The sequence below is a fragment of the Bos indicus genome, chromosome 8 (assembly GCF_029378745.1).
Source record: "Bos indicus isolate NIAB-ARS_2022 breed Sahiwal x Tharparkar chromosome 8, NIAB-ARS_B.indTharparkar_mat_pri_1.0, whole genome shotgun sequence".
Classification (NCBI taxonomy): domain Eukaryota; kingdom Metazoa; phylum Chordata; class Mammalia; order Artiodactyla; family Bovidae; genus Bos; species Bos indicus.
Window position 1 is genome coordinate 51,983,193 of NC_091767.1, and position 26,063 is coordinate 52,009,255.

Below are 26,063 nucleotides of genomic sequence, written 5' to 3' on the forward strand. Positions count from 1 at the left end.
TGCCATTATGCAGAAGAATGCATTTGTCACTCACAATCTCCTGGTCTTGGCACCAGTTTATATAGTTTGTACTGGGTGAATCTGGCTAGAACTTGAGTGATTCAAGCAGTTTTAACTGTGACTTGTGTTGTTAATTTCATTGGCTGAAATTCACAATTTTCATACAATTGATACAATTTACATTCATACAACATTCATACAATTTAATTCCTTCCTAAAGGAACGACAGATCCCTTTCATGCTTCTCAAAGGAAAAAGGAATATTTGAAACAAAAACCCTTGATTATTTTTTTCTTTCTCTTATCCACCCATCTCACACATCATGTAAGTAGTGTTGTGGGAGACTGGATAATGGAGCATCTGAGAAAGAACTGGAATTTGAATGGAAAAGAATTAGAGGTCTTGATTTGATTGAAATTTAATTCATAGGGAGCAAAAGGAGTCCCTAAGTGAAGGACAGTCTCAGAAGTAGCTCCATGAACAACCATGCATTTGCCTCATCTCATCTGCACTTTGAAGTATTACCATTTACGGGACAATAGAGGCCCCAGTATTGATGCTTTTGAACTGTGGTGTTGGAGAAGACTCTTGAGAGTCCCTTGGACTGCAAGGAGATCAGCCCTGGGATTTCTTTGGAAGGAATGATGCTAAAGCTGAAACTCCAGTACTTTGGCCACCTCATGCGAAGAGTTGACCCATTGGAAAAGACTGATGCTGGAAGGGATTGGGGGCAGGAGGAGAAGGGGACAACAGAGGATGAGATGGCTGGATGGCATCACTGACTCGATGGACGTGAGTCTGAGTGAACTCCGGGAGTTGGTGATGGACAGGGAGGCATGGTGTGCTGCGATTCATGGGATCGCAAAGAGTCGGACACGACTGAGCGACTGATCTGATCTGATCTGAGAGGCCCCAGTTATTGTGGCAGTAGTTGTCCCTAATACAGAGGTGCCATAGCAACTGTGGCTTAATTTTTCAGTGCACTGAATTTGTATCAAATTGCTCTACAGAGAGTAATGCTGGTGACATTATAATGGTAGAACCACATTCTACAACATGGAAGTATGGAGATGAGACCCATTTTGCTGGTGTTCATTCATGTTTAGGAGTGTTTATTCATATTTGTTGAAATGTTTGTAACTCAAATGCAAATCTGAGCAATTATTCAGGTATGCCATTACAAGTTATATAGATATTCTTTCTTTCAGATTTTATGATCGTATGTACTGTTCTTATATCAGTTGATGCCATTTATTATCATCCAATTTTCTAATAATGTTTCTATGAGCTTCTGTTAGAATCTCCATTGTAAAACTTATTTCAACTGGAAGGTCTACTAACCCTTGTTTAATTCATCTTGGTTGAAACAAAATACCCACAGCAACTTCATATCTGTTAATGTTCTTCCCTTGTTTCTTATTAGGGAAATGTTTTTTCTGATGCTCAGAAAATAGACTTTGTTAGAACAACGGTGCTCATCTTAAATTCACATGTTTTTAAATGCAGAAGCTTCTGAAATCTTTATGAATATAATACACATAGATTCCCCACACATGTATTTGTAGTAAGCCAGGACAATGTGAATGGAGGAGGGAGGCCCAAGTAACTGTTAGATAAGTTGCTAAATAAAATTGAATGATCCTTTTGTACACTGAGAGGATGTTTTGAGCCATACCCTCCAAAAGCTGTGCTGATACATGGACAAACACTACATGTTGTTCATACTTGAAAATTCACGGCTAAGTAATTATAATTTTTGAAGCCCAGTATATACAACCTGCTTATTTGGTTTTCCTGTGAACAGTTCTATAGCTTTGATGAGCTTGGTACATGATTTACGTGGGGGAGCAGGGAACAACTTTGTCCTGTAAAGAAACCTTGGCTGTTTTTCCCTTGGGCTATAAACTCAGCCAAGTCTAAATAGAGTTCATCAGGGTCAGTATATGTTTTCCAAGAGGGATAAGAAAAAAGAACAGATTTTCTGATTCCGTCACCTGGCATTAGTCCTTCTAAGACATTTCAGATTTCATCTTCTCAAATACAGAGGCACCATCTACCAAGGATAATAATTTATTTAGAACTTTACAGTTCACAAAGCATTTTTACATAATTCTCTGACTTGTAAAAATTCATATCAGATAGGTAGTAGGTGGTGTTTTGGGCCCCCAGTGTCTGTGTTGTTTTTTATGTGTAAGGAATGTTTTGTCTTTTGAATCTTGATGGAGAGCCAAGACTTCTCTCCAGTATAGTGGCTAGAATTGCCAGATTCAATAGTGACTTGCTCATCCTCCCCTGCTCTAGTCTTGGTCAGGGGCCATGTAGTCTAGATGCTAAAGATCAGTAGCACATGTGCAAGCTGGCGAAAGGAAAGGCCAAGTAAGCTCTCCCTCGCTTGTGTTCTTTCTGTGCAGCCCCTCTTTCTCCCAGCAGGTCCTTCCTCATAGAACAGCCAGGTGTTTTTCTTGATCCTTCGCCTCCATCTTGTTAATTCTGTGCTCCCAACCATTCTGATTCTCAGCTTCACAGTGGCTTTTGAACAAACTGCTTTTCTGCTCAACTCGGTTGCAGCAAATAAACTGAAATGAAGTAACACTGGTGTCCCTGTTTTTCCAGGGGGGGAAAATACAATTCAAGGCAGGTTCACATAGCTTATGAAAGTGAATCTTACAAATTTGTGCTCTTTGTATCACTTCATGCACTTTAATTTGGAACATGATACTAGGTGCTATTTTTGAATACAGTGTTGATAAATAATGAGCACTTTTAGTTCGTGGCAGTAATTGTAGTTATTTTTGAGAATCTAGTGCTTATATTATGACATATAGTTTCATTCAGAAAAGACCTTCTGAATACTTACTAGGAGAATAGCACTTAAAAATCGAACTAGTGATATACTTAGAGTATGTAGAAATTTAAGATTTAATCCACCGTTTAACTAATACAGTGATCGGTTACTAAACTGATACAGTAAAAACAAGCCATTAGGCAAGATGCAGTTTGGAGACATTTTGTTTTTTGTGTTTCATGTAAGCCTGGAGTCTGTTGATCAATCTTAATAGGCTTTCTGTCAGTCAGGAGGCTGTGTGGAATGGGTGTAGTTCCTTCTTCCTCAACTAAACCACTCTCCTTTTTAAAAACCTCATTAAAATCTATTTTACTGGTAGTTTTACTCCTAAAAGGAGAAGGCAATGGAAACCCACTCCAGTACTCTTGCCTGGAAAATCCCATGGGTGGATGAACCTGGTAGGCTGCAGTCCATGGGGTCGCTAAGAGTTGGACACAACTGAGCGATTTCACTTTCACTTTTTCACTCTCATGTGTTGGAGAAGGAAATGGCAACCCACTCCAGTGTTCTTGCTTGGAGAATCCCAGGGACAGGGGAGCCTGGTGGGCTGCCATCTCTGGGGTCGCACAGAGTTGGACATGACTGAAGTGACTTAGCAGTAGCAGTTACTCCTAAAGGGCTTCCCTGGTGGCTCAGAGGTAAAGAATCCACCTGCCAATGCAGGAGACACAGGTTCGATCTACCCTGGAGAAGGAAATGGCAAGCCACTCCAGTATTCTTGCCTGGGAAATCCCATGGACAGAGGAACCTGATGAGCTGCAGTCCATGGATTGGCAAAAGAGTGGGAACAACAACATTCCTCCTAAAATCAGATTTGAAATAAAGACTTCTGTTTATACAGAACCAAATAAGCCATTGTAAATCAGTGCTACAGACCAGAGAAATAAGGTTTAGAAGAGCTGTCACTGGAGGTAGGTAGACATTATAGTGAAGTCTTCTGGAGCTGTGGCATTTGACCTGAGTCTTGAAAAATGACTGATGAGAGGGAATAATCATTACAAAGAGAATGTGTGGTGGCTGGAAGTGCCTTGGTATCAGTGAGCTCCTTGCAAGCTTTGAAATAAAAAGCATCTTCCTGTTTACCCATTTTGTTTTTTTCTTTTTTGTTAAGAGAAGTCATAAATTTCTTATTTTTCCTATAGCCTCTTATCTAAATTACAAATCTGAACATGTTTTTGCTCTTTATTCAAGCCCTTTGTGACCAAGTCCAAACTCTTTAGATATATGCAAAGAACTCATAATGTGTCCTCTATTTTTAACTTATATTGCATTATACTCTAGTTTTGACTAAATTTTTTTACAGCTCTCTGAAAACAGCATGCTTCATTTGTGTTGGACACTGGTGAATAATAGACATGCAATAAGTGATTATCATTCTGCCATGCTTTGTAGTTGTTAACTATACGGTGTAGTCTTGATATGCATTATAATTATTACTAATTTAACACAAATGAAAGCTGAGTTTCCCTATATCTCTGCTCTGTGGCAAGATCATTGCCCTTTTTTTTCCTTGAGAAAACCAGAGGAGGAAAAAAGACCATGAAATGTGGTGAAGAATTTAAAACCAGTGTCAGAAATAAAAGATTTAAATTTATTTTAATCCGTCCTTATTCTAATATTCTAAGTTATTGAGTAAATTGCCCTAACAGCCATTTTTGTTTCTATTGGTCTTTATCGTTCAGTTGCTAAGTCCTGTCCTACTTTTTGTGACCCCATTGACCCCAAGCATGCCAGGTTTCCCTATCTTTCACTGTCTCCTTGAGTTTGCTCAGACTCATGTCCATTGAGTCAGTGATGCCATCCAACCATCTCGTCCTATGTCATCCCCTTCTCCTCCTGCCCTCAATCTTCTCCTGCCTTAAGTGACTATAAATAACTAACAGTTTCAGTAACAGGAGGAAATCTTCCCTTTATATGCATACTTGTTAGTATTTTCCTTAGATAAAATTAAGGAGCTTCATTTCAATTCTGAATAGCAGAGTAAAATTTACATGGAAAGAAAATATTGCAAGTTGTGTGGAACCATGTTCATTAATATCACTTGATCATTAATTCTTAGCCATCAGAAAAATTATAAATTAATTAAAGTTTTATTTAAGTTTTTTTTTTTTCTTTCAGATATTATGTCCTGGCTTTTCTTTAAACAGGGAGTTAAATCAAGTAGTATAAGCCTAAAAAATTGTTTTCACAGAGTAATTTTAGTATGAAATGGTAAAAATAGACTGTGTACATTTATTACTGATTGATGGAACTTTTGAGGTAATTCCTTTAGAGATTTGAAATCTAGTGAAAATCTATCTTTCCATCTCATTACACTTAAATATCCTTCTTTTTATTGTGTTCTCATATATTAACTACAATGTTGATATTAAAAATTAAGGTCAAACTGCTTAAATATTTAGCATACCTTGGAAAGAAGCAAATCAGAAATAATTGGACCAACTTAAGGAACAGCTTCAGATTTAGAATTTAGCTGAAAAATTAAAAATAATAATCATACATGAGTTCTTCATACTCAAAAAATAATAATGATTGAGGTCAGACATTTCCAATTATGTTTATATTTTACTGATATGAGGAGATTAGAATTAATCTAGAGATTAGGAATTAAGACATGGTGATGTTTTTGAACTAGGAATACAAGCTGGAATTAGGGAATGGTGTCTGAGCAGTGTGACTGTGATTGTAAAAGTCTGACATGGGGAGACATGCTAAATGGTTATAGGAATAACTTGGGACAAATCTTTTTGCCACTGGGGGACTTAATTTTCTCTTATATATAAAATGGAGACAAAAATAGCTCCTTGAAGTTTGCTGTGAGAATTACAGATAATGCATTCTTAATGTTCAGAATACTATAGGCCTTACTAGCCCATGTGATAATGCAGGGTATTAGCACTGCTTTAGAGGTTTTATCATCAGGAACACTTAGCAATGTAGCTGTGAATGAAATGAATCACTGACACACTTTTCCTCCTATTTCTCCAGGGGAAATCACTTCTACCCAGTTTGGAATGTTTATATTCTAAAAGTGGAAACAGTGGGAGTGGTATATGGATTTTAGTGGGACCGGGGGAGGGTGCAAGTCAAATTCTCTTGGAAAAACTAAATGGATCCCAGAGCTTAAGGAGTTCATCTACACTCTGTAACAATTGGTTGTTTCAAGAGTCTTTTCAAAGTCAGATTTTCATAGTCAAGTGTCAATAAAATATTGAATATCACTTCTGAATCTGTTCAAGAAAACTGATCAGAGTCAAGCCATTCTATGGAAATTACCACTTTTCTTGCCTTATGCATTTGCTCAGAGGACATGGAAGAAGAGGAACATGATCATAAATTTTGAAAGGCATTCTTGAAAGTGAAAGTGAAATGTGAAAGTGAAGTTGCTCAGTCGTGTCTGACTCTTTGCGACCCCATAGACTGTAGCCTACCAGGCTCCTCTGTCCATGGGATTTTCCAGGCAATAGTACTGGAGTGGGTTGCCTTAGGTTTACTTAATTGCCATAAGTTTATTTTGATTTTTAAAAAAAACCCTTAAAAGATCATTTAATTTTGCATTTTATTAAATGATTTATTTATTGGATTTACAGCAATCTTTCCTTCAAAGAATGACCCAAAAAACTCCTATGGATACAGTCATTACTGTGATTATGAAAAGAATTATGACAAAACAGTGGTGAACACGCATCTCAGTGTGTTCCTAAGATTACAATATGCTCTCCATCCCAAGGCAAGAGAAAAGTTTTAAAACAGTGATTATTTCAACATTCTTGTTCAAAAATTTGATCTACCTTGTTTTCACCAGTTGGTGACTGGTTTCCATGGAAATGGAAATGGAATAAGCATTCCTCGTTTTAGATTCTCAGCTGCCCCATGCCAACTGAGAGCTGTAAATGCCATTTGGTTAACAGCAAGGATCCAGAATTCTTCCATTTTAAAGTGGCAGAGAGAGAGGAATAGAAAATGTTTGCCAAGTCATTTTGCTTTTCTCCCTTTGAAAAGGACACAGTTTTATGATTGTCTGAGCTATTGACTGATGGTTATCGAACACATACTATGCCCAAGAGTGCCTCTTCTGACTAATCTGTTTAAATCTCTTTTCCACCCTTCACAAAGTTTCTTACCTCATTGAGATTTAACTGGCCTGTGATTGCCTTCCTGGTTGTCCACCTGCTGTCCCAGTGATGGTCACTGAACAGAAAAATGTTGTCAGAAATGTTGGAAAGAGACAGTTTAGTGATTTCACTAAACTGAGTGATTTCACTAAACTTAGTGATTTCACTGAGTCTTGAAGGGGAAAAAAAAATCTGTTGAAGAAGGGAGTACATGGGGGCAAGTTAGAAAATGATCACTCTTGAGAGAATGTTTGTTAATTTTGCCACAAAGATTTCCTATTTCTGAGATTGTCACCTCCAGTTGCTACATTTTCTAAAACTATTATGTAGGGAAGATAATGAAGAATACTATAAATAAATGCTTTAACCCCGAATATCTTTCTCAATATAGTTGTTTTCTTTTATCTTCGTTTTTGTTTTTTTTTTTTTTTTTTTGAGTCTAAAGAGTTGAATAGATCTGAATGCTGGAAAAGAACCTAGTAGTAGCATTAACACATGCTGTTTTCTTTTATATTCTAAGATGTTTAGATACTAGACCAAGAAGTTCTTAAATATCACCCATTGGAGTTCTATGAACTCACTTCTTGTGGGACATAAAGAGTGTCACAGTGTCTAATTTTAATAAAGAAAACCAGACATAATAACATCCAGCCACAGACCTTCCCTGTGTCTGTCAGTGTGGTCTCACACCTAAGCCAAAGCAAGTAATGTGTGAACTGAGGAAATAAGAACCTCACCCCAAACTTAAGAAACTGCATGACTGCTTCAAGGGAAATCTTACTGTTGCTGATCATGCGATTTAGGGCCTGACATTTTCTATTATCACATTGTGTTCATGGGGGAGTAGCCTTCTCATGATTATTTTGGTGTAAACAGCTTGTGTATTCCAGTGACAAGAAAAAAGCACTTAGGCTATGGAAAGGGACTTGCATAGAATATAGAGTGAAGGTCAAGATAACAAGCCAATTCTGGCATGGCAGTGACTCAAACTCTGTGACTGCTTCTGCACTCTCAAGAGAGGAGAGCAAGTTCCTTACTCTCTTACTTAATCAACAGCCTTCCTGGTTTAGAGAAGCTGTGCATGAGGGACTTATTACTGAAATAAATGGGTGTTGGGAGGAGAAAACATTAAAAATGAATCCCCTTAAATTGGGGCCAGAGTCTTGTAATGAACGATACAAATGGTGTTTTATTTTAAACAATAAAACTAAAATGATGAAAATACATGTAGTTTATTATCTAGCAGAACAGGCAGCTGTAGCCATTCTTACATCAAACAAAAATGAATCATGTTTAAAGTTGTAGTTTTTATGTAATATTACGAAATTTGAATTTTAGTAGAGTAATAAACAGACTCAGTTTATAAAAATCTTTATCGGTTTTTCCAAGGGCCATTTGGAATCATTTTATTGACAAATCATTCTCATTTAAAGCCACTGTCACATCGCCAGCCTTGTTCCAGTTTCACTAAATCTCGCTCTTCTGGATCCTCTTTCAACAAAAGCTTTCAGAGTGATTAAAGCTATTCTCGAATATTATTTTCATTGATTGTATGAAATCCTGTGTCTTTTGCAAGTTCATTAGGCAGTTGTTTGCTTGATTTGCCTTGTATTGTTTGCCTTTTATATTTACGCAGAGATAAAAATTTCTAGCACTGAAAAGGGTGGGGCTGCTTGAGTCCACAGTGATTTTGTTAGAGGTAGGATCATTTGTGAATATCAGTTTTACTTGCTTAGTTAGGAATCCTAATCATTATGATACCCAATTTAAAAAGAACCTGTGGGCAGTGATCCAAATAGCTTCAAAGGTGTACTTGTGAGCGTTCCTCTCAGAAAAAGTCTCAAGTCATCATGACTTTATTGGCTCTGCTGAGTGTGTGTGCGCCTGAAGATAGATACATGTTTTTTCACAAATTGATTATGCATTTGCTGTTGTGGAAACACTAGGACTTGATGTCAGGAGATCTGGTTTCAAGTTCTTTTGCAGTAAACTGGCTGGATTACCTTGGTGAAGTCACTTAGCCCATAGCACTCTCCATTTCCTTCGCTATAAGAGAGATAAAAGTACATGCAGTGCAAGATTATCAGAGAGATCAAATTAAATTAAATTTATGAGAATTTAGGTGAGATTATCTAATAATAAATAAATGAACCTTACCGTTTGTTGATTTGATGTCTAAACTGCAAATTACATTAAGCATTCTTTCAAATGGAAATTAACCATTGGATATGAATGATGCATAATAGCTATTGAGTTGATGAATTTATATTTAAAAATATTCAGTATTAGTATCAAATCATAGGAAGGGGAGATAGAAAACATAGAAGCATGTGTTTTTGGTTACCAAAAAGACATAAATGGCTATGGCTGTATTTACCCTGCATACCTAGAAACCAGAAATTTATCAAACTGTACAATGCAGGTAAATCTGTTAATTTTCTAGCTAAAAATATTTTTTACATTTTCAAAGGGTTAAAAAAAAAAAAAAAAAAGGATATGTGACAGAGACTTCATGTGGCCCTATAAAGCCTGAGATATTTACTATTTGGCCCATTACAGAAAATGTTTGCCAACCCCTGCTCATAAACTCATGCAAATACCATCATAACAGAGACCCATTCCTTATGTTGTTTCTAAATGAAGTATTATTTCTGTGCTAAAATGCTGAACTGATAATTAGGAATTATGATAAATTATATGTTTTGGAGGGAGGCCTTCCTTAATTGTTGGTTTCATACCTCCATAATGTTGAGAACATTCCAATATGTAAGGAAATGATTCTGATGGACTCTACAGAGACAACCAAGAATAGCTGTCAATAAACAGAAGGGCTGGCAGGTGCTTGGCGGAGCTGAGCTGAAGTGAGGATCACCCAGTGAATAGAGGTGTTTGAGTTACTCATCTATACTTTAGGACCTCTTTCTCGAGTTCAGAGGGACCCTGGGACTAAGCGCCACCCAGCTCCTTACACCTCGGGGCCACAGTTTACCTACTGTATTGCAAACAATCGGGGTTCTGTAATAGTCACCTATTTTAGATGATTATTCCCTGAAAAGTACAACTCACATCTTTAAAAGTGTTTTGACAGTTCATTCATGATATTGAAGCAGTTTCAAGCAAATTGAAGTCAAGTGTTTATAAGATCACATTTCTTCATCAGTCAATCATTAACAGATTTTTGAGCAAAACAAATATTTTTAGCCTATTTCACAATGTATGTACCACTGAATGTATCACTGAAAGATATCTTTACCTGAATATTTTAGCTAAAGCAAATAGAAGCAGAATGTTAAATAGTTTACTGCTAAATGAACAGAGACTTGTGAATTATTACCTATTATTCAGGATTTCTAAGCCAACAGAATTCATTGAAAATACATTATATCATGGCTACTTTTCCCACTATTTGAATCCTTAGTGACTAATACATTCCGTAGGATGTATTAGGTACTCAATAAATATTTGCTGAATGAATGACACAGAAAAGTTAATTAATTATGAACCAGGACATGGGAATTGTCTCAATACACACATTTAACTAGGTCATTATAATATTTATAAAATGAGAATTTACCTATATACAGAACCATGGGTAAAATTGAAGTATTCTCTGTGTAAGGTACATTCTAGCATCCTGGTCTCTTATTTTTGCTACTTTAGAAATATTTATATGAAGTGGTTTTCAGTATACATTTGTAGAAGAGAAGTATGTATGGAAAGAAATAGACCAGAAAAATCAAAATTATAATTTGATACAGGTCATTATTTCTTTCATTATCTTTATAGATCTTTTTCCAGTCTCCTGGTATACATACTCAATATATTCTTCATATTTCATGCTTTCATGAGTTCTAATTATGAAATTTTCTTATAATTATGAGGATGCAGAATTACAGGAAAAATCAGTTCAGGTGTAAGGAAGAGTTGTTTAGGCTGCATACCAAGCATTTTCATAAATACCAACCTGAAGTCAGAACTCTTGGAGCCGAAATTTCTGTAACACCTTATACATAAACCTTGATTAGTGTGTACCTCAATAATTGGTAATTATTTGCATACATCTTACAACACCCCTGTCAGTGATCTTAGTTCATTGGTTAGTTGAAATCACAGGACTCTTTAGGCCACAAGTGGTAATTAGATGGATAGAAATACGTTTTAGTAAGACAGTATCGGCTACATTTCTTCAGGAGGAGTGCTCACCAGCTCCAGGACTATTTTTTACTCTTCCCCTGTCCCCCCACCATGACCCAAGTGACACCCAAGTGACACTGCTGGTGTGCTAGAAAGAAAAGCGTGAGAGTCCCTTTGCCCTAGAAGCCTCATGCTCTTAGGAACAGTATTTCTTGCAGTTACCTATGAACAGAGCTTCCGCGGCCACACAGGGAAGGTCACACTCAGTTTCCAGTGTCCTCTCTCAGAAGCCCAAAGCCACGACTCCTCACCATGTGTTTATTGCTCTGGCCACAGACCTCCCAGCTCATGGTCACTCACTAATTAAAGTTCAGTGTTTTGTTTTTTTGTTTTTTTTTTTAACCATAAATGGTGTTGTTTGGTAGCTGACATTCCACCTTTTTCAGATACCAAGGGAAATAGAGCTAGAATCTTAAAGTGATTTTTCCATAGATAAAGAGAAAATCTTTTGTTAATCCTTTACTCAGACTTTTCCCCACCAAGACTGTGAGTGCCATAGCTTTGGATACTTCAACTCTATATGCCCCTTGTTAAGAAGATGTCTGGAACACAGGATGTAGATTATCTGGACTTGAGCAAGGGAGAAGGGACAAATGGAAGGAAGGAGGAAGGAAGAGCTTGGAGGGAGTAATATTGTTAACTAAAAGAATTCTTGGTAAGTACTTGAATAATTTTCAAAAAAATAAAAATAAAATAGCATTCCTGACAGAGTTCATTGCTTACCTAAAAAGTAACTTTACATTTCTCTGTGCTGGAACTGTAGGTAGTAATTATCCTAGTAAAGCAGACAGATGTCCAGTAGAAAAGATGGGCATCATGTTGTTCCTCCAGCTCCAGGGACGAGTTGGAGCCTCCAGATCCACATTTATGAACTTTCAAGAGAGGACACTTGACTCTCAGCTCACTAAAAACACATCTAAAAAGAATCAACAGAAATGACTAATTTCTGAATATTTGTAGTCAAGGGGTAAGGGAGATAATGTCTCAGGCCCCAATTTGTGGTGAAAAATATCAGAGTGTTCCCAAAGCTTTGACTACATGGAGTAAAATCTAGTTTGTGTAATTTTCAGAGACCGAACAGAACCCTCTGATAAGAGCTTAAGGAGCTGGAAGAGCAGTGCGATGGGCTCTTAATAGATCCAGTGGGGAAGAAATAGCATCACAGAATTACTAGGGGATATAGACAGGCATCGGAGAAGGCAATGGCACCCCACTCCAGTACTCTTGCCTGGAAAATCCCAGGGATGGGGGAGCCTGGTAGGCTGCCATCTATCAGGTCACACAGAGTCAGACACGACTGAAGTGGCTTAGCAGCAGCATAGACAGGCATGGCAATGTGAATTCATAGAAATAAGCTCAAGTAACATGTGGATATTAGTAAATCAAAATATTAATCAGTAAAGCAAAAAAAAGTTGAAAAGCATGGTTGGGTAAATTTAGAATATCAACCAGGGAGCCAAGTAAAAGGGCCTAATTTAATCATCATGATTAATGAGTTTCATCAAAGGGATCTCTCGTATCCAGTGCTTTGACATTGTCGTTGATGTATAAGATAAGGGTAGGAAGAGAGGGAGGCTGATGAAAAGCCTACCTCTTGGTCAGCCACTATATACAAAAACATGTATAAAAATGCCTACTGTAGGTTTTTTTAAAAAATTGAAGTATTGTTGTTTTTGGACTTCCCAGGTGGCTCAGTGGTAAAGATTCTGCCTGCCAAGTGGGAGATGTGGGTTTGATCCCTGGGCTGGGAAGATTCCCTAGAGAAGGAAATGGCAACCCACTCCAATATTCTTGCATGGGAAATCCCATGGATCGGGAGCCTGGCGGGCTACAGTCTGTGGGATCACAAAAAAGTCAGACATGGCTTACTAACTAAACAACAAACAAACAATGGTTGATTTACCATGTTCTGTTAGTTTCAGATATACAGCAAAGTGACTCATACATAAACACACACACATACATACATACATATGTAGTGTTGGCCCCTGAGTTGTATCCAGCTCTTTGTAATTCTCCAGGCAAGAATGCTGGAGCAGCCATTCTCTTCTCAAGGAGATCCTCCTGACCCAGGGATCAAACCTGTGTCTCCTGCATTGCAAGCAGATTCTTTACAGTCTGAGCCACCAGAAAAGCCCACATATATATACACAAACAAGTTTTTACTCCATGCAGTGTGTCTGTGTTGCAAATTCTTTCCCCTTATAGATGATTACAAAATACTGAATATCATTCCCTTTGCTATACAATAGGGTTATCTGTTATATATATAGAAGTGTGTGTGAGTTAAGCTGCTGTGGATTTTATTGTACTTCATCATTCCATACAACGTTATAGTTGGGAAAGCAACAGAAGTGAGGTAAAGAACTAGGTTTTCTAATAAACCAAGCTATTTACTCTTTCCTTTAAATGTGAGCTAGTATGTTTAACAGTTAATTTATTTAACAATGAATAAGTAATTTTCCTAGGCTGGGGAAGTTAAGGAGGAAGGAAAATGGCAGAGGTGAGAAAAAAATTCTAAAACAGTTTGACCACTTGAGATTTATTTATTTTCAGTATTTTAGGTTCTGACTGAAATCTTCTTGGATTACAGTCAATATTATAAATAACTGTACAAATTCTTCAAACCTACAATGATTTTTAAACTTCTTCAAACCTACAATGATTTTTAAACTTTAAAGTAATTATAAACTCACAGCAAGTTTAAGAAATAGTAGAGGTCCCCCATATCCTTCACCTGAATTCCCCCAGTGGTAGCAACATGTGTAATTATAGCAAAATATCAAAGCCAGGAAAATTACATTAATGCAATTTACACACATTATTCATATTTTTCAAGTTTTTAGGTGTATTCCTGTGTGTGTGTGTGTGTGTGTGAGATTGACAATAATTTTAACCATCCAAGAGAAATATTCTGTACCTTTTTAAAAAGACTTATTAGTCATTTGCATATTATATTTCTGATGCTAATTCTTAGTAGTATTCTGTTACTACGTAATGCTCTAATACAGTATTTTTTCATTTTCTTTCCTTGCCTGCAATGTATCTGTTAGGCTTTGGAGCAATTGATGAATACTTTTATTAATCTCTTCAAATATTGTATATATTACTCCTGAGAGCCAAAAGGAGGATTCATAATGTGTGTTGCTAGGTATAAAAACTGTCATAATTTAAGTTCATGTTTAAATTTCTTTGAATATTAGGCTATCAAAAGGCCTGTGAATATGATCATATCTTATGTGCCCTTCACTGTCTTAATTCAGGCTACTCTAACAGAGTAGGCTGGGTGGCTTAGACAACAAACATTTATTTTTCACAGTTCTAGAGGCTGGGAATTCTGATATTAAGGTGCCGGCAGATTTGGCTTTTGGCTTGTAGATGGCTGCCTTCTTCCATGGCAGAGGAGAGAAGTCAGCTCTCTCGTGTCTTTTCCTATACAGGCACTCTTTCCATCGTGAGACTACCATTCATCACCTAGTCGTGTCCACAAGGCCTCTGCTCCAAGTATCATCACACTGGGATTAGGGTTTCCATATGTGGCTTGGGATAGGATGGACAGAAACATTCAATCCATAGCAGTTATTGTGAATGAATTTTCTTGAATTTCTTCCTAGTATATTAAAAAAATTTAGTATTATGGAAGCCCCAGCGACTATGTTTAACTGTCATCACATCAGAAACTATTATCTTAATATTCTCACAAAAACGAATCATCAGAAAGTTGACTGTGTGGCTTTTTTCCTCCCTAAAAATTTTCATTTACCCTTCCACCCCTGCCCCCCACCTCCCTGCTGCCAACATGTTCCTTAAGCTTTTCGCTGGAGATAGAGTGAAAATCTATTTTCAGCTATTTCCCATTCTTCTGAAGTTTTCATTTTTAAGATTCTCAGCATTTGCTACTTATACCTCAAGTTGAATAATTTAGTTTGGAGATTCTATAAAATATATTGTCAAATATGTTGTCATCAATACTAATGAGGAAGTAGTTGCCTCTACCTCACAGAATAAGTAGGGTTGTGGCAAGGAAGTCAAGAAATCTTGGCCATCATTCAAATACTTAGGAATATGGGCCCCTGTGAGTCTTGCTGCAAGAGTAAAAAGCATTAATTTATCTATGCCAGGAGACCCAGATCTAGTCATTGCCCCATCACAGTTTATACCTACTAATCACTGTATGACTGACTACATTTCTCGCAATAAGAGTAGTAGTGTCTGTTTTGCTTATTTTGCAGAGTTGAAGTGAGAACCAGATGAGGGTAAAGTACTTTGAGAAGTGGAGAGGGTGATATAAACCAAGTGGTAATATTATCAAGAGCTACAAAACCAATCAGAAAGAAAAGCTCTGCGTGATATATTGGAGAATACTCAAACATATCACTATTCTTGCTCTCCTGTCCCTTTCTAAGGGGGCTTTTGAAGTAAGCTCAGATGGAAGGTTTTCACTCAGATTTAAACAAAATCAAAACATGCCAAGGAGAATGGACACATCAGATGTCAAAGGGACTAGAAACAGTGGGGGCTGGAGCCTGGAGACAGAATCCATGAACAGCTGAAGATGTTTGTCCTAAGAAAGAACAGACGTAGAAAGCAGTCTTTCTCCAACTTGCCATTGCTTGATTCCATACAAGTATAATTTCAAGCAATGTAGTGATCACTAACCGGAGACCTCTTGCGTGTGTCCTGATGTTTCTGATTCATTGCCGAGCTTGTTCACATCTTACCTTCAGATTCATGGTAAATCTCAAGTGAGTTAATATTTCCATCCCTACTAACTCATATGAAATTAAAAAACAGTTTATAAAGCAGTGTGACTAGAGTAGGAGAAAGCAAACAAAGGAGTGAAGGCAGTACTTTACTATGTAGCAAGATGTAATGGACCCCAAAATTTATATTCTACCCTCACTTCACTTGCATGAGTTCACAGTATTATAGAAAGGAGTTAACAGGCACTCTCTGATCTGATTTTCCATCTTTTCATTTCATATATGATATTATACATGTTTCAATGCCATTCTCCCAAATCATCCCACCCTCTTCCTCTCCCACAGAGTCCAAAAGACTATTTTATACATCTGTGTTTCTTTTGCTGTCTCGCATACAGGGTTATAGTTACTATCTTTCTAAATTCTATATATATGTGTTAGTATACTGTACTGGTGTTTTTCTTTCTGGCTTACTTCACTCTGTATAATCGGCTCCAGTTTCATCCACCTCATTAGAACTGATTCAAATGTATTTTTTTTTGTAGTTTATTTTTTTTAATTTTATTTTATTTTTAAACTTTACATAATTGTATTAGTTTTGCCAAATATCAAAATGAATCCGCCACAGGTATACACATGCTCCCCATCCTGAACCCTCCTCCCTCCTCCCTCCCCACACCATCCCTCTGGGTCGTCCCAGTGCACCAGCCCCAAGCATCCAGTATCGTACATCAAACCTGGACTGGCATGTCGTTTCATACATGATATTTTACATGTTTCAATGCCATTCTCCCAAATCTTCCCACCCTCTCCCTCTCCCACAGAGTCCATAAGACTGTTCTATACATCAGTGTCTCTTTTGCTGTCTCGTACACAGGGTTATTGTTACCATCTTTCTAAATTCCATATATATGTGTTAGTATACTGTATTGGTGTTTTTCCTTCTGGCTTACTTCACTCTGTATAATAGGCTCCAGTTTCATCCACCTCATTAGAACTGATTCAAATGTATTCTTTTTAATGGCTGAGTAATACTCCATTGTGTATATGTACCACAGCTTTCTTATCCATTCATCTGCTGGTGGGCATCTAGGTTGCTTCCATGTCCTGGCTATTATAAACAGTGCTGCAATGAACATTGGGGTACACGTGTCTCTTTCCCTTCTGGTTTCCTCAGTGTGTATGCCCAGCAGTGGGATTGCTGGGTCATAAAGCAGTTCTGTTTCCAGTTTTTTAAGGAATCTCCACACTGTTCTCCATAGTGGCTGTACTAGTTTGCATTCCCACCAACAGTGTAAGAGGGTTCCCTTTTCTCCACACCCTCTCCAGCATTTATTGCTTGTAGACTTTTGGATAGCAGCCATTCTAACTGGCGTGAAATGGTACCTCATTGTGGTTTTGATTTGCATTTCTCTGATAGTGAGTGATGTTGAGCATCTTTTCATGTGTTTGTTGGCCATCCGTATGTCTTCTTTGGAGAAATGTCTATGGGGTCACACAGAGTCAGACATGACTAAAGTGACTTAGCAGCAGCAGCAGCAGGGCAGACATAACCATATCCTTAAGGGATTCAGAGAACTGATGCATTTTTAATTCCTAGTTTCTCTGGATGTACTTTATTTTAGATGCTATTCAATTTAAGTCCTTGATTTATATATCCTTATAATTTACATAATTGGGTTATCTTTTAAAGGTCTCAGAAAATATGTTTCTTAGTAATATTGTGAACATATGTAAGAAAGTTAAACAGGTGACTCATTTTCTTTCCAAAGAACATTGTATGGGACTTGGATATTAAAATTTTTATTTAGGTACCGTGTGTGTCCGAGCTTAATCTAATGAGTATGTTGTTTTCTAGACTAAAATATACTAAGTCTTTCTTCTTATGCTAAAAATACTTTAAATGCTCACACTCAATCATCTCTGAAGAAAACTACATCTGAAAAACAGTTTTGTTTGTTTTGTGACTTTCATATTTACTGACATCATGAATATACTTCTTGTTGACCACCCTTTGTTGTTTGGGAGAAGGAAGAAATTGAGTCATGATCACATACTTGAATAGGTCATGATGATATATCCATTGTTCTATGATCTATTTAAAATTCATGTCAAAACAGAGTCTAACTAAGATATAAAAATAAAAAAGATGACTAGTACTTTACTTGGAATAATGATCATTGTCATCTGAAGAGTGGGCTGTTTAAATGTAGTTGAGCTGCAATTTGGACCCTCAATTACAGTATGCTGAAATACATGATTTAACTGATATTTAAAATATATGTGTCAGCAGTAGAGTATAACTTGCCTGTCTCCTCAAAATAGTCCACATATCATGATGTAGAGCCCTGTACAGAAGAAATGTTTTTATAAGGAGAATATTCACTGTGTTCTTCACTTACAAACATTCACTGTACATGAATGATGCACATAATATGTACAGGGCTTTTAGAAATACAGAACCAAGTCACTTCTATTGTTTTAGTAATATGGTAGAACAGATATTCAGTTAAATCTTTCCTCCCACAGTATATCTAAAAATCATGGGAAAATATTAAAGAACTTCTTAGTGCATGGTTGAGCTTATGGGGTGCTAGGGTATTTCTCTGAGAAACCTCAAATCTATAAACTAGGTGGGCAACACCAGGCATTTCCCAGGATGACTAACCAATCCCAACCAGCCTGGAACTGAATTTTAAAAGTCCAGAGATAGCAGGAGACAAGGCTTTGGTCCAAAGGGCTGAGACCTGCATAAAATGGAACCCCTAAGTTACTGTCTTCAGTGCAATAAACACAGAAAAAGAAATCCTACATGGGAAGTGAAAGGATGTATTTGACTTTCTCTCCCTGGTTAATAGATGGGACAAAGGGATAAACAAATAACTACTTTTGAGAATAACTCACAGTTCTTAATGAGTTTTCCATACCATCCTCAAAGAATTCACAAAGAAAAAAGCCTAAATAGCACAATCTTCTAAATGGACAGTTCACCAACTACATGGAGTAAACATTGCCATAAAGACAAGCCAGTAAAAAACACAAATAGTAGAAATAGATTCACCTACTTAGAATTATTATTTACATATAATTTATTTGTATCAATAAATAAATATTGAAAAGCATTTTTAAGAAAAATTGACTATCCAAATTAACCAAATTTGAAAAAAGAACTTCAAAAATAAAGTGTATAGTACCTGAAAAGAATAATTCAGTGAATGGATTAAATATCAGGTTAGTCATGGCTAAAGTCAAGATAAGTGAAATATAGAACTGAGCAAGTTACAGAGAAGACAGCCAAGAGAGCAATGTATGTGGGAAGCCTGAAGATGAGATAAAGATTTGAAAAGTGTGAAAAGGTCTAATGTATGCTTAATTGGGATTCTGATAAGAAGAACCATAGAATGATATAAAGGGATACATCAAGGTACTAGCTGAGACTTCTGAAAATTTAAATGTTAAACTATAGGTTTAGGAATTCCAAGAAAGAGGTTTTTAAAATCCACACATACAATATCTTAATGAACCTGCAGAATAGAAAAGGCAAAGATCTGAAAAGTCATCCAGATGGCTGACTTCTCACCAGAAAGAAGGGAAGCTAAAAAATGGTGGAATGGCATCTTTGAAGTGCTATTAGTCTAGAATTCTATACCCATTGAAAAAATGCTTCTCTACCTTTTGGCTAAGATTGAGTATAGTATCTGTTCTTACTATTTTAACTATATCCATTGAAATTAGTTTTTAAGAAGAGCAGTAAAATAAAGTCATTTTCTGAGGCTATCAAAAGCCTCTCTGATGGGTAAATTTATAGAATGTTCTTCAGAAAGAAACCAGTGATCCCAGAAGGAAATAAGTGCTACAAAAGTAAACAAAGCAAGAAATGTAAGTCTAAACAAACATTGATTGTTCAAAGTAGAACAGTGATGGGTGATTTCTAGTGTTAAAAAAATATCCAGTGTGTACCTATAATTATGGGAGGATCAAGTCAAGAGCTGGATAATCAGACTTACAACATTCTGACATCTGTACTGTTTGGGAAAAGTTGAAAAAAATATCAGTAACTTTGTGATCTTAGGTACCCATGATCAAATATCTAGGATAAGCACTAAATAATAGAATGTATAATATCCAAACTAGTACAGGGGAAAAATACAGAAATGATTATGTGTATATGAATACTTAGATAATATAAATAGACTAACTCTTGAGTCAAAAATAAAGATTTCCAGGGTTTAAAAAAAATTATATTCTATTTATGAGGTATAAATAATATAAACAGAATATTTGAAAGTAAAAGGATCAAGTGGTTTATAATTTAAGTACTAACAAGATATCTTTAATTTTATTTAAGAAACAGAAAGTGTTATTACATATACATAAACAATTTGTTTCACTAGAAAGATTTGATAGTTCCATTCTAAAGGCAATAAAAATGGATAGAACCACAAAGAATATTAACAAATCCACAAAATAATGAACAAGCTTGACATGATGGACTTACCTAGAATAATTGGAAAATATATATCTTTTCAACCACATAGAACATTTATAAAAATAGACCACATACTTCACCATTTTGTGCACTCACCAAATTCAAATGATTGCTTCATAAAAATTATTTTATCGTAAGTTAATGAAGTTATTGATTATAAAAAATATAACAGCTGCAAACATTCAAAAAATTTAAATCCTACTTCTTAATAACCCATGGGCCTAAGAATAAACCAGGGCAGAATTAAAAACAGATGTCCTTATGCTCCTGTAGAACTGCATTAATTAATAATAGACGCAATGTAGTATAAAAACAGTAAACCCATAAAGGGAATTTGACATTTGAATAAAAATAACCTACACCAGGAAGTAATATGCAACAAGAGGCTAATAAAAAATCATAGTAAATAATTGCTATGCTCAGGGGAAAATTAGTAGTTTAGCTTGGGGCTTCCAGAAGTATTTTTTGAAAAAGAGATCATTTTTTGTAATGATTAAAGTGGTATAACCCAGTATCAGGGGGCAAGATAATTATGAGTATATTAAGATTAAATATTGTGTGTGACAACCTAAAAATTCCATAAACAAGATTTTCATGTTCCAAATAAAACATTTGGAAACATATTTATAACAGATATGATGGAAAGGCAATGAGTGATTTGGGCAAAAAGCATGAAGAGGTTATTCACAAGGCAAGACATAGAAATAGCTAATAAATATTTGAAAAGATGCATAGCAACAAATGTAATCATAAGGGATAAAGAGGGAAATGACGATGAGATAATATTTTTCAACTCAGTTTGGCAAGGATGAAAAAGATTGAAAAACTTATATATAGGGCTTTATGTACACAGAGGTTTGTCTAGATATTTTCTCCATTCTCCCTATTATCATCCAACTTGGCTTATGGCCTATCTTTTTGTTTTGTCATGCATAACAACTTGGTATTTTGTAGTAATATTTATCAGTCTTGCCATTTTTATGAGGTTTGATTAAACCGCTTTCATCTTTTATTGACATTATGACAGTATATTCTGTACTCTTTGATCCAGTAATTCCACTTCTAGAAATTTATCCCAAGATATTTAAAATGTATATACAAGCTATTATTTTTATATTTCATTAACACTAGTGAAAAATAGGTAAATTTCTAGGAATAAAATTATGATGCATGTGTGTGTATATGTACACACACATATATATAGGTATATGTATATAGGTTTATGCCATTTTATATAAATTTGAAAGATTGTAAAGAATAATTATAACCATTTAAATGATATATAGATTAATATTTACGTAGGAAGAATAGATGACATTCAGTTCAGTTCAGTTGCTCAGTCGTGTCCAACTCTTTGCGACCCCATGGACCGCAGCATGCCAGGCCTCCCTGAGTTCACTCAACTCATCACCAACTCCCAGAGTTCACTCAAACTCATGTGCATCAAGTTGGTGATGCCATGCAGCCCATCTCATCCTCTGTCGTCCCCTTCTCTTCCTGCCCCCAATCCCTCCCAGCATCAGGGTCTTTTCCAATGAGTCAACTCTTCGCATGAGATGGCCAAAGTATTGGAGTTTCAGCCTCAGCATCAGTCCTTCCAATGAACACCCAGGACTGGTCTCCTTTAGGATGGACTGGTTGGATCTCCTTGCAGTCCAAGGGACTCTCAAGAGTCTTCTCCAACACCACAGTTCAAAAGCATCAATTCTTTGGCGCTCAGCTTTCTTCACAGTCCAACTCTCACATCCATACCTGACCACTGGAAAAACCATAGCCTTGACTAGACGGACCTTTGTTGGCAAAGTAATATCTCTGCTTTTGAATATGCTATCTAGGTTGGTCATAATTTTCCTTCCAAGGAGTAAGCGTCTTTTAATTTCATAGCTGCAATCACCATCTGCAGTGATTTTGGAGCCCCTCAAAAATAAAGTCTAACACTGCTTCCACTGTTTCCCCATCTATTTACTAAGTGGTAAAAGCAGTATATCTCTTGTATAAACTGATGTGTACCTATCAGTTGTAAGCAGCAACTTGTTTATAGTTGCACAGACAGTAGTTATATCCCATGATGACAGTATAGAATATACTGTAAAATAAATAGTACTAAAACAGAATTTGGGGTCCTGAGTTTTAGTCACTGTTGAGCTATTTTTGACAGACCTCTTTATATCGCAGGGCCTCCTTAACTCATTTCTCAAAATGTAGAAAAGAAGGTGAGCTTTGGATTTCATCATCATAGAACTACACCACAATGGTTGTCACCCCCTTCCTGCACCCAGGGCAGGCATTAGTCATCAGTCTTCACCTTCTTTCTCTAGGCTCAACCATGCCTTAGAATTATTCTCAGCACACACTGTATTAGGCCACCATTTTTAAAGAGCTTGTCCTTTGCACTTGACACTTCTTTGCAATCCTTGAGTAAGATCTTAGAAGTCCTTTCAGCTAAATGACTTTTCTGATCAAAGAACTGTTATCGTGGTAAGAATTAACAGAATATCTTTCAGAAATTTTTTTTACTTTACTGTCAGTCACATCTTGAAAAAGCAGGAAAAAGGTGAAAACAAACAGGTGAAATAGGTTTTGATAATATATTGTATTGAGTATGATATTTTGACATGTAATTGATATGAAATAAGTGCTAATGCATTATTTTATGGTGTCTTTTCACTCAAGGTCTTTGAAATTCTGTGTGTATTTACAGCAGTCCCATTTTAGAAGATAAATTTTCATTGGAGATCCTTGATGTGTATCTAAATTTCCAGTCTACAAAGTACTTCTTATATTCACAATTCTTGAGTTTTCTAATAATTGAGTACTAGTTTTTAAATTTAACTAAAATTAATAAGCAGTCACACTTGCCATATTTCAGGTATCCATTAGCCTATGCGGCTAGTGGTTACCATGTTGGATGTTGAAAGTTCAAAAAATACAAAGAAACATACAATTTGATTTTAGCCTTCAAGGAGATTTTCTAGTTGAGAAAGCAAGATATCAAAAAATAAGCATATAAAAATATAACCCAAAATAGAATATAATTAAGTGCTAAAATTTGCTATGGACAGATTAAGTGCTACATGGGTAGGAAGTTCCAGAAATACCCACAGCTTGCTACATTCTTCACCACTTTGAGGTCTGAGTGGTGGCAAGGACTTGCTGAGGTTGGGAGAATGAGGTGTGTGTGTGTGTTCTCCCTACAGGCACGGGACCCGCTGTGCTGGAGAAGTGGCCGCCGCAGCAAACAACTCTCACTGTACAGTCGGCATTGCTTTCAACGCCAAGATCGGAGGTATGGGACCCAGACTCCTGTGGATGTAGAAATGAGCCAAGAGTTCTGCTAACTCGTTTTCAGAACCCTTTTTGAACTAAAGACAAGCATATGTTTGCATAACAGTGTTCAACTACTGCCAACAGCAAAATGACTGTTAACCTGTGTTATTAAAACAAAGACTTTGAAGCAGCCCCCTGAAGTGTTGCAAACACAGAAATCTTTCTTTAGATAAAAATGAAAGAAGCTTGTCCAATAGCAAAAATGGGGTCATTAGCATCTATATGTAACTGTAAAATTGATACCTAGGTCAGAAAGAACTAAAAAGATAAACACCAGGCCAGAATATCTCTACAGAAAAAAGCGTTTTGAAATTCTGTCAAACAGAAAATATTTTTTTTCTTTTCCCTTAGGATTTACAAAAAGCTTCTTTTCATTTCAGTTTAAATAGTAAGATCTCCTTTTCAAAGAGTATAGTAATACTATTACCATTAGTAATTGCAAATTATAGATAGTATATATACACACACAAATTCAAATATACCTATACTTACCACAGGGACCTAACCCAAGCAGTATACATTCAGATATTAATAGAAGCAAGCTCTCACTTTCCCATGTACAATCATCTTTGTAAGTATAGCCTGGTGCCACAGCCACACACAAATGGGAGGAAAACATTGTAAGAGATGTGTAGATCCTGTTGGCTTTGGAAGTGTTCCCCTGGGTATCACCTGAAGAATTTCTTAAGATGAAGTTCCTGGAATTAGGCTGACATCCTCATTTCCAACATAATATTTGTCTCCACTGGTGAACATGAAAGTGTTAGTTGCTCAGTCATGTCCAAACCATGTCCAACCCTATGGACTGTAGCCCACCAGGCTCCTCTGTTCATGGAATTCTCGAGGCAAATATACTGGAGTTGGTTGCTGTTCCCTTCTTCAGGGGATCTTCCCAACCCAAGGATTGAACCTGCACTACAGGCAGATTCTTTACCACCTGAGCCACCAGATCTAAAAAATAAAAATGATAGACCTTTCTAAAGTAAATGTAGACATCTTAAAACATGGAATAATTGAGGTATATGATAATGATGCTAAGAAAAGGTTTTCTGAGACTGTCTTGTATGTCAGTTGTCAGTAAATCCAACTTCTTTCTTCTCTTTATTTCACCTGGGTTTCTTAGAGTATGGCAGCTTATTAACCAGTAATTAGCTGTACTCTGAGAGCATCTGCTGTGTGTCAAGTGAAATGTTCCTAGAGGAGTTATGGAACGGAGACAGACGTCCTCTGAAGAATCGTGAGGGTGCTAGAGGCCCCTGCTCTCTCTTCAAGATAATCAGATAACTACAATGGCTGTCCAGTCAACCCTCCTTGCAGTCCAGCACACACACACTCATACATGTAGAAACATTCTCAGTATTAGTTGCTCAGTCGTGTCCAAGTTTTTGCAACCCCATGGACCGTAGCCTGCCTGGCTCCTCTGTCCATGGGATTCTCTTGGCAAAAATACTGGAGTGGGTTGCCATTTCCTCCTCCAGGGAGATACTCTCAGGTCCCTGTCATTACTCTTCAGAGCTAACCCAGCACTTCTGACCTTGAGGGAATGAAGGCATGAACTTCTGAACCTCACAGATAAGCTGCTCACCTAGCTGATAAGACCTCTAAAAAAATGAATGTATCGCAATGCCTGACAAATGTTCAGTCATCCTGAAAACAAGAAGCTTCTAAATTATAAATGTAACCCCTCCAGATCCAAGGCATGAAGTCTCGCACTTAAATGAAAAATAAGTTATCATTCATCTTTAAACTTGCAAAAATAAAATTCTTATCAATTTCTGGTCAGAAAATTAATATTACCCTGTAGATACAATTTTATCAAGCATGTTTTCATGGACTTCACATGAATTTCATGATGTAGAAACCAAATTCAGATGTGTAGACACTCCCATGTTTAGACATACTGGTTAGATTATTTCAGACCTCCCTGTAGTGGTGAAATAGTTCAGTTTTATGCTTTTAAATAGAAAGTAAGAATATGAAGTAGTTCGTCTTCCTTGGTGAAAGCCATGCAGACGAGTTTTGAATATTCATGTCAAATCAAAACAAACTGATAGTTGCTGAGGACCCAGTGTGTGCAGAGCATCCTGCTGGGTAATTTTCTCCCACAGAATAAACTGCTGAAGACCGGTAATTTTTAAAGGGGTATGTTCAAAACCTTTGTTTTTCACATCATCTATTTTTCATGCACATGTGCTCAGTTGGGTCCAACTCTTTGTGATTGGATGGTCTGTGGCCCACCAGACTCCTCTGTCCATGGGATTTTCCAGGCAACAATACTGGAATGGGTTGCCATTTCCTCTCCCAAGGGATCTTCCTGACCCAGGGATCGAACCCCTGTCTCCCGTATCTCCTGTATTGGCAGGTGATTTCATTACCACAGAGCCCTGGGA

General features: G+C 36.7%; 1 protein-coding gene and 1 pseudogene across 5 annotated transcripts in view; both read left to right on the plus strand.

Annotated features, from left to right (window-relative positions):
• PCSK5 (proprotein convertase subtilisin/kexin type 5) overlaps positions 1–26,063 on the plus strand; it is a 519,845-nt gene that overhangs the window by 158,172 nt on the left and 335,610 nt on the right. For all 5 annotated transcript variants that reach the window (XM_070794669.1, XM_070794670.1, XM_019966083.2 and 2 more), the window contains exon 6: positions 23,544–23,632. In XM_070794669.1, coding sequence (XP_070650770.1) covers positions 23,544–23,632 — 89 coding nt within the window. The remainder of the gene's footprint in view (positions 1–23,543; positions 23,633–26,063) is intronic.
• LOC139184730 (U2 spliceosomal RNA) lies at positions 19,517–19,646 on the plus strand (annotated as a pseudogene).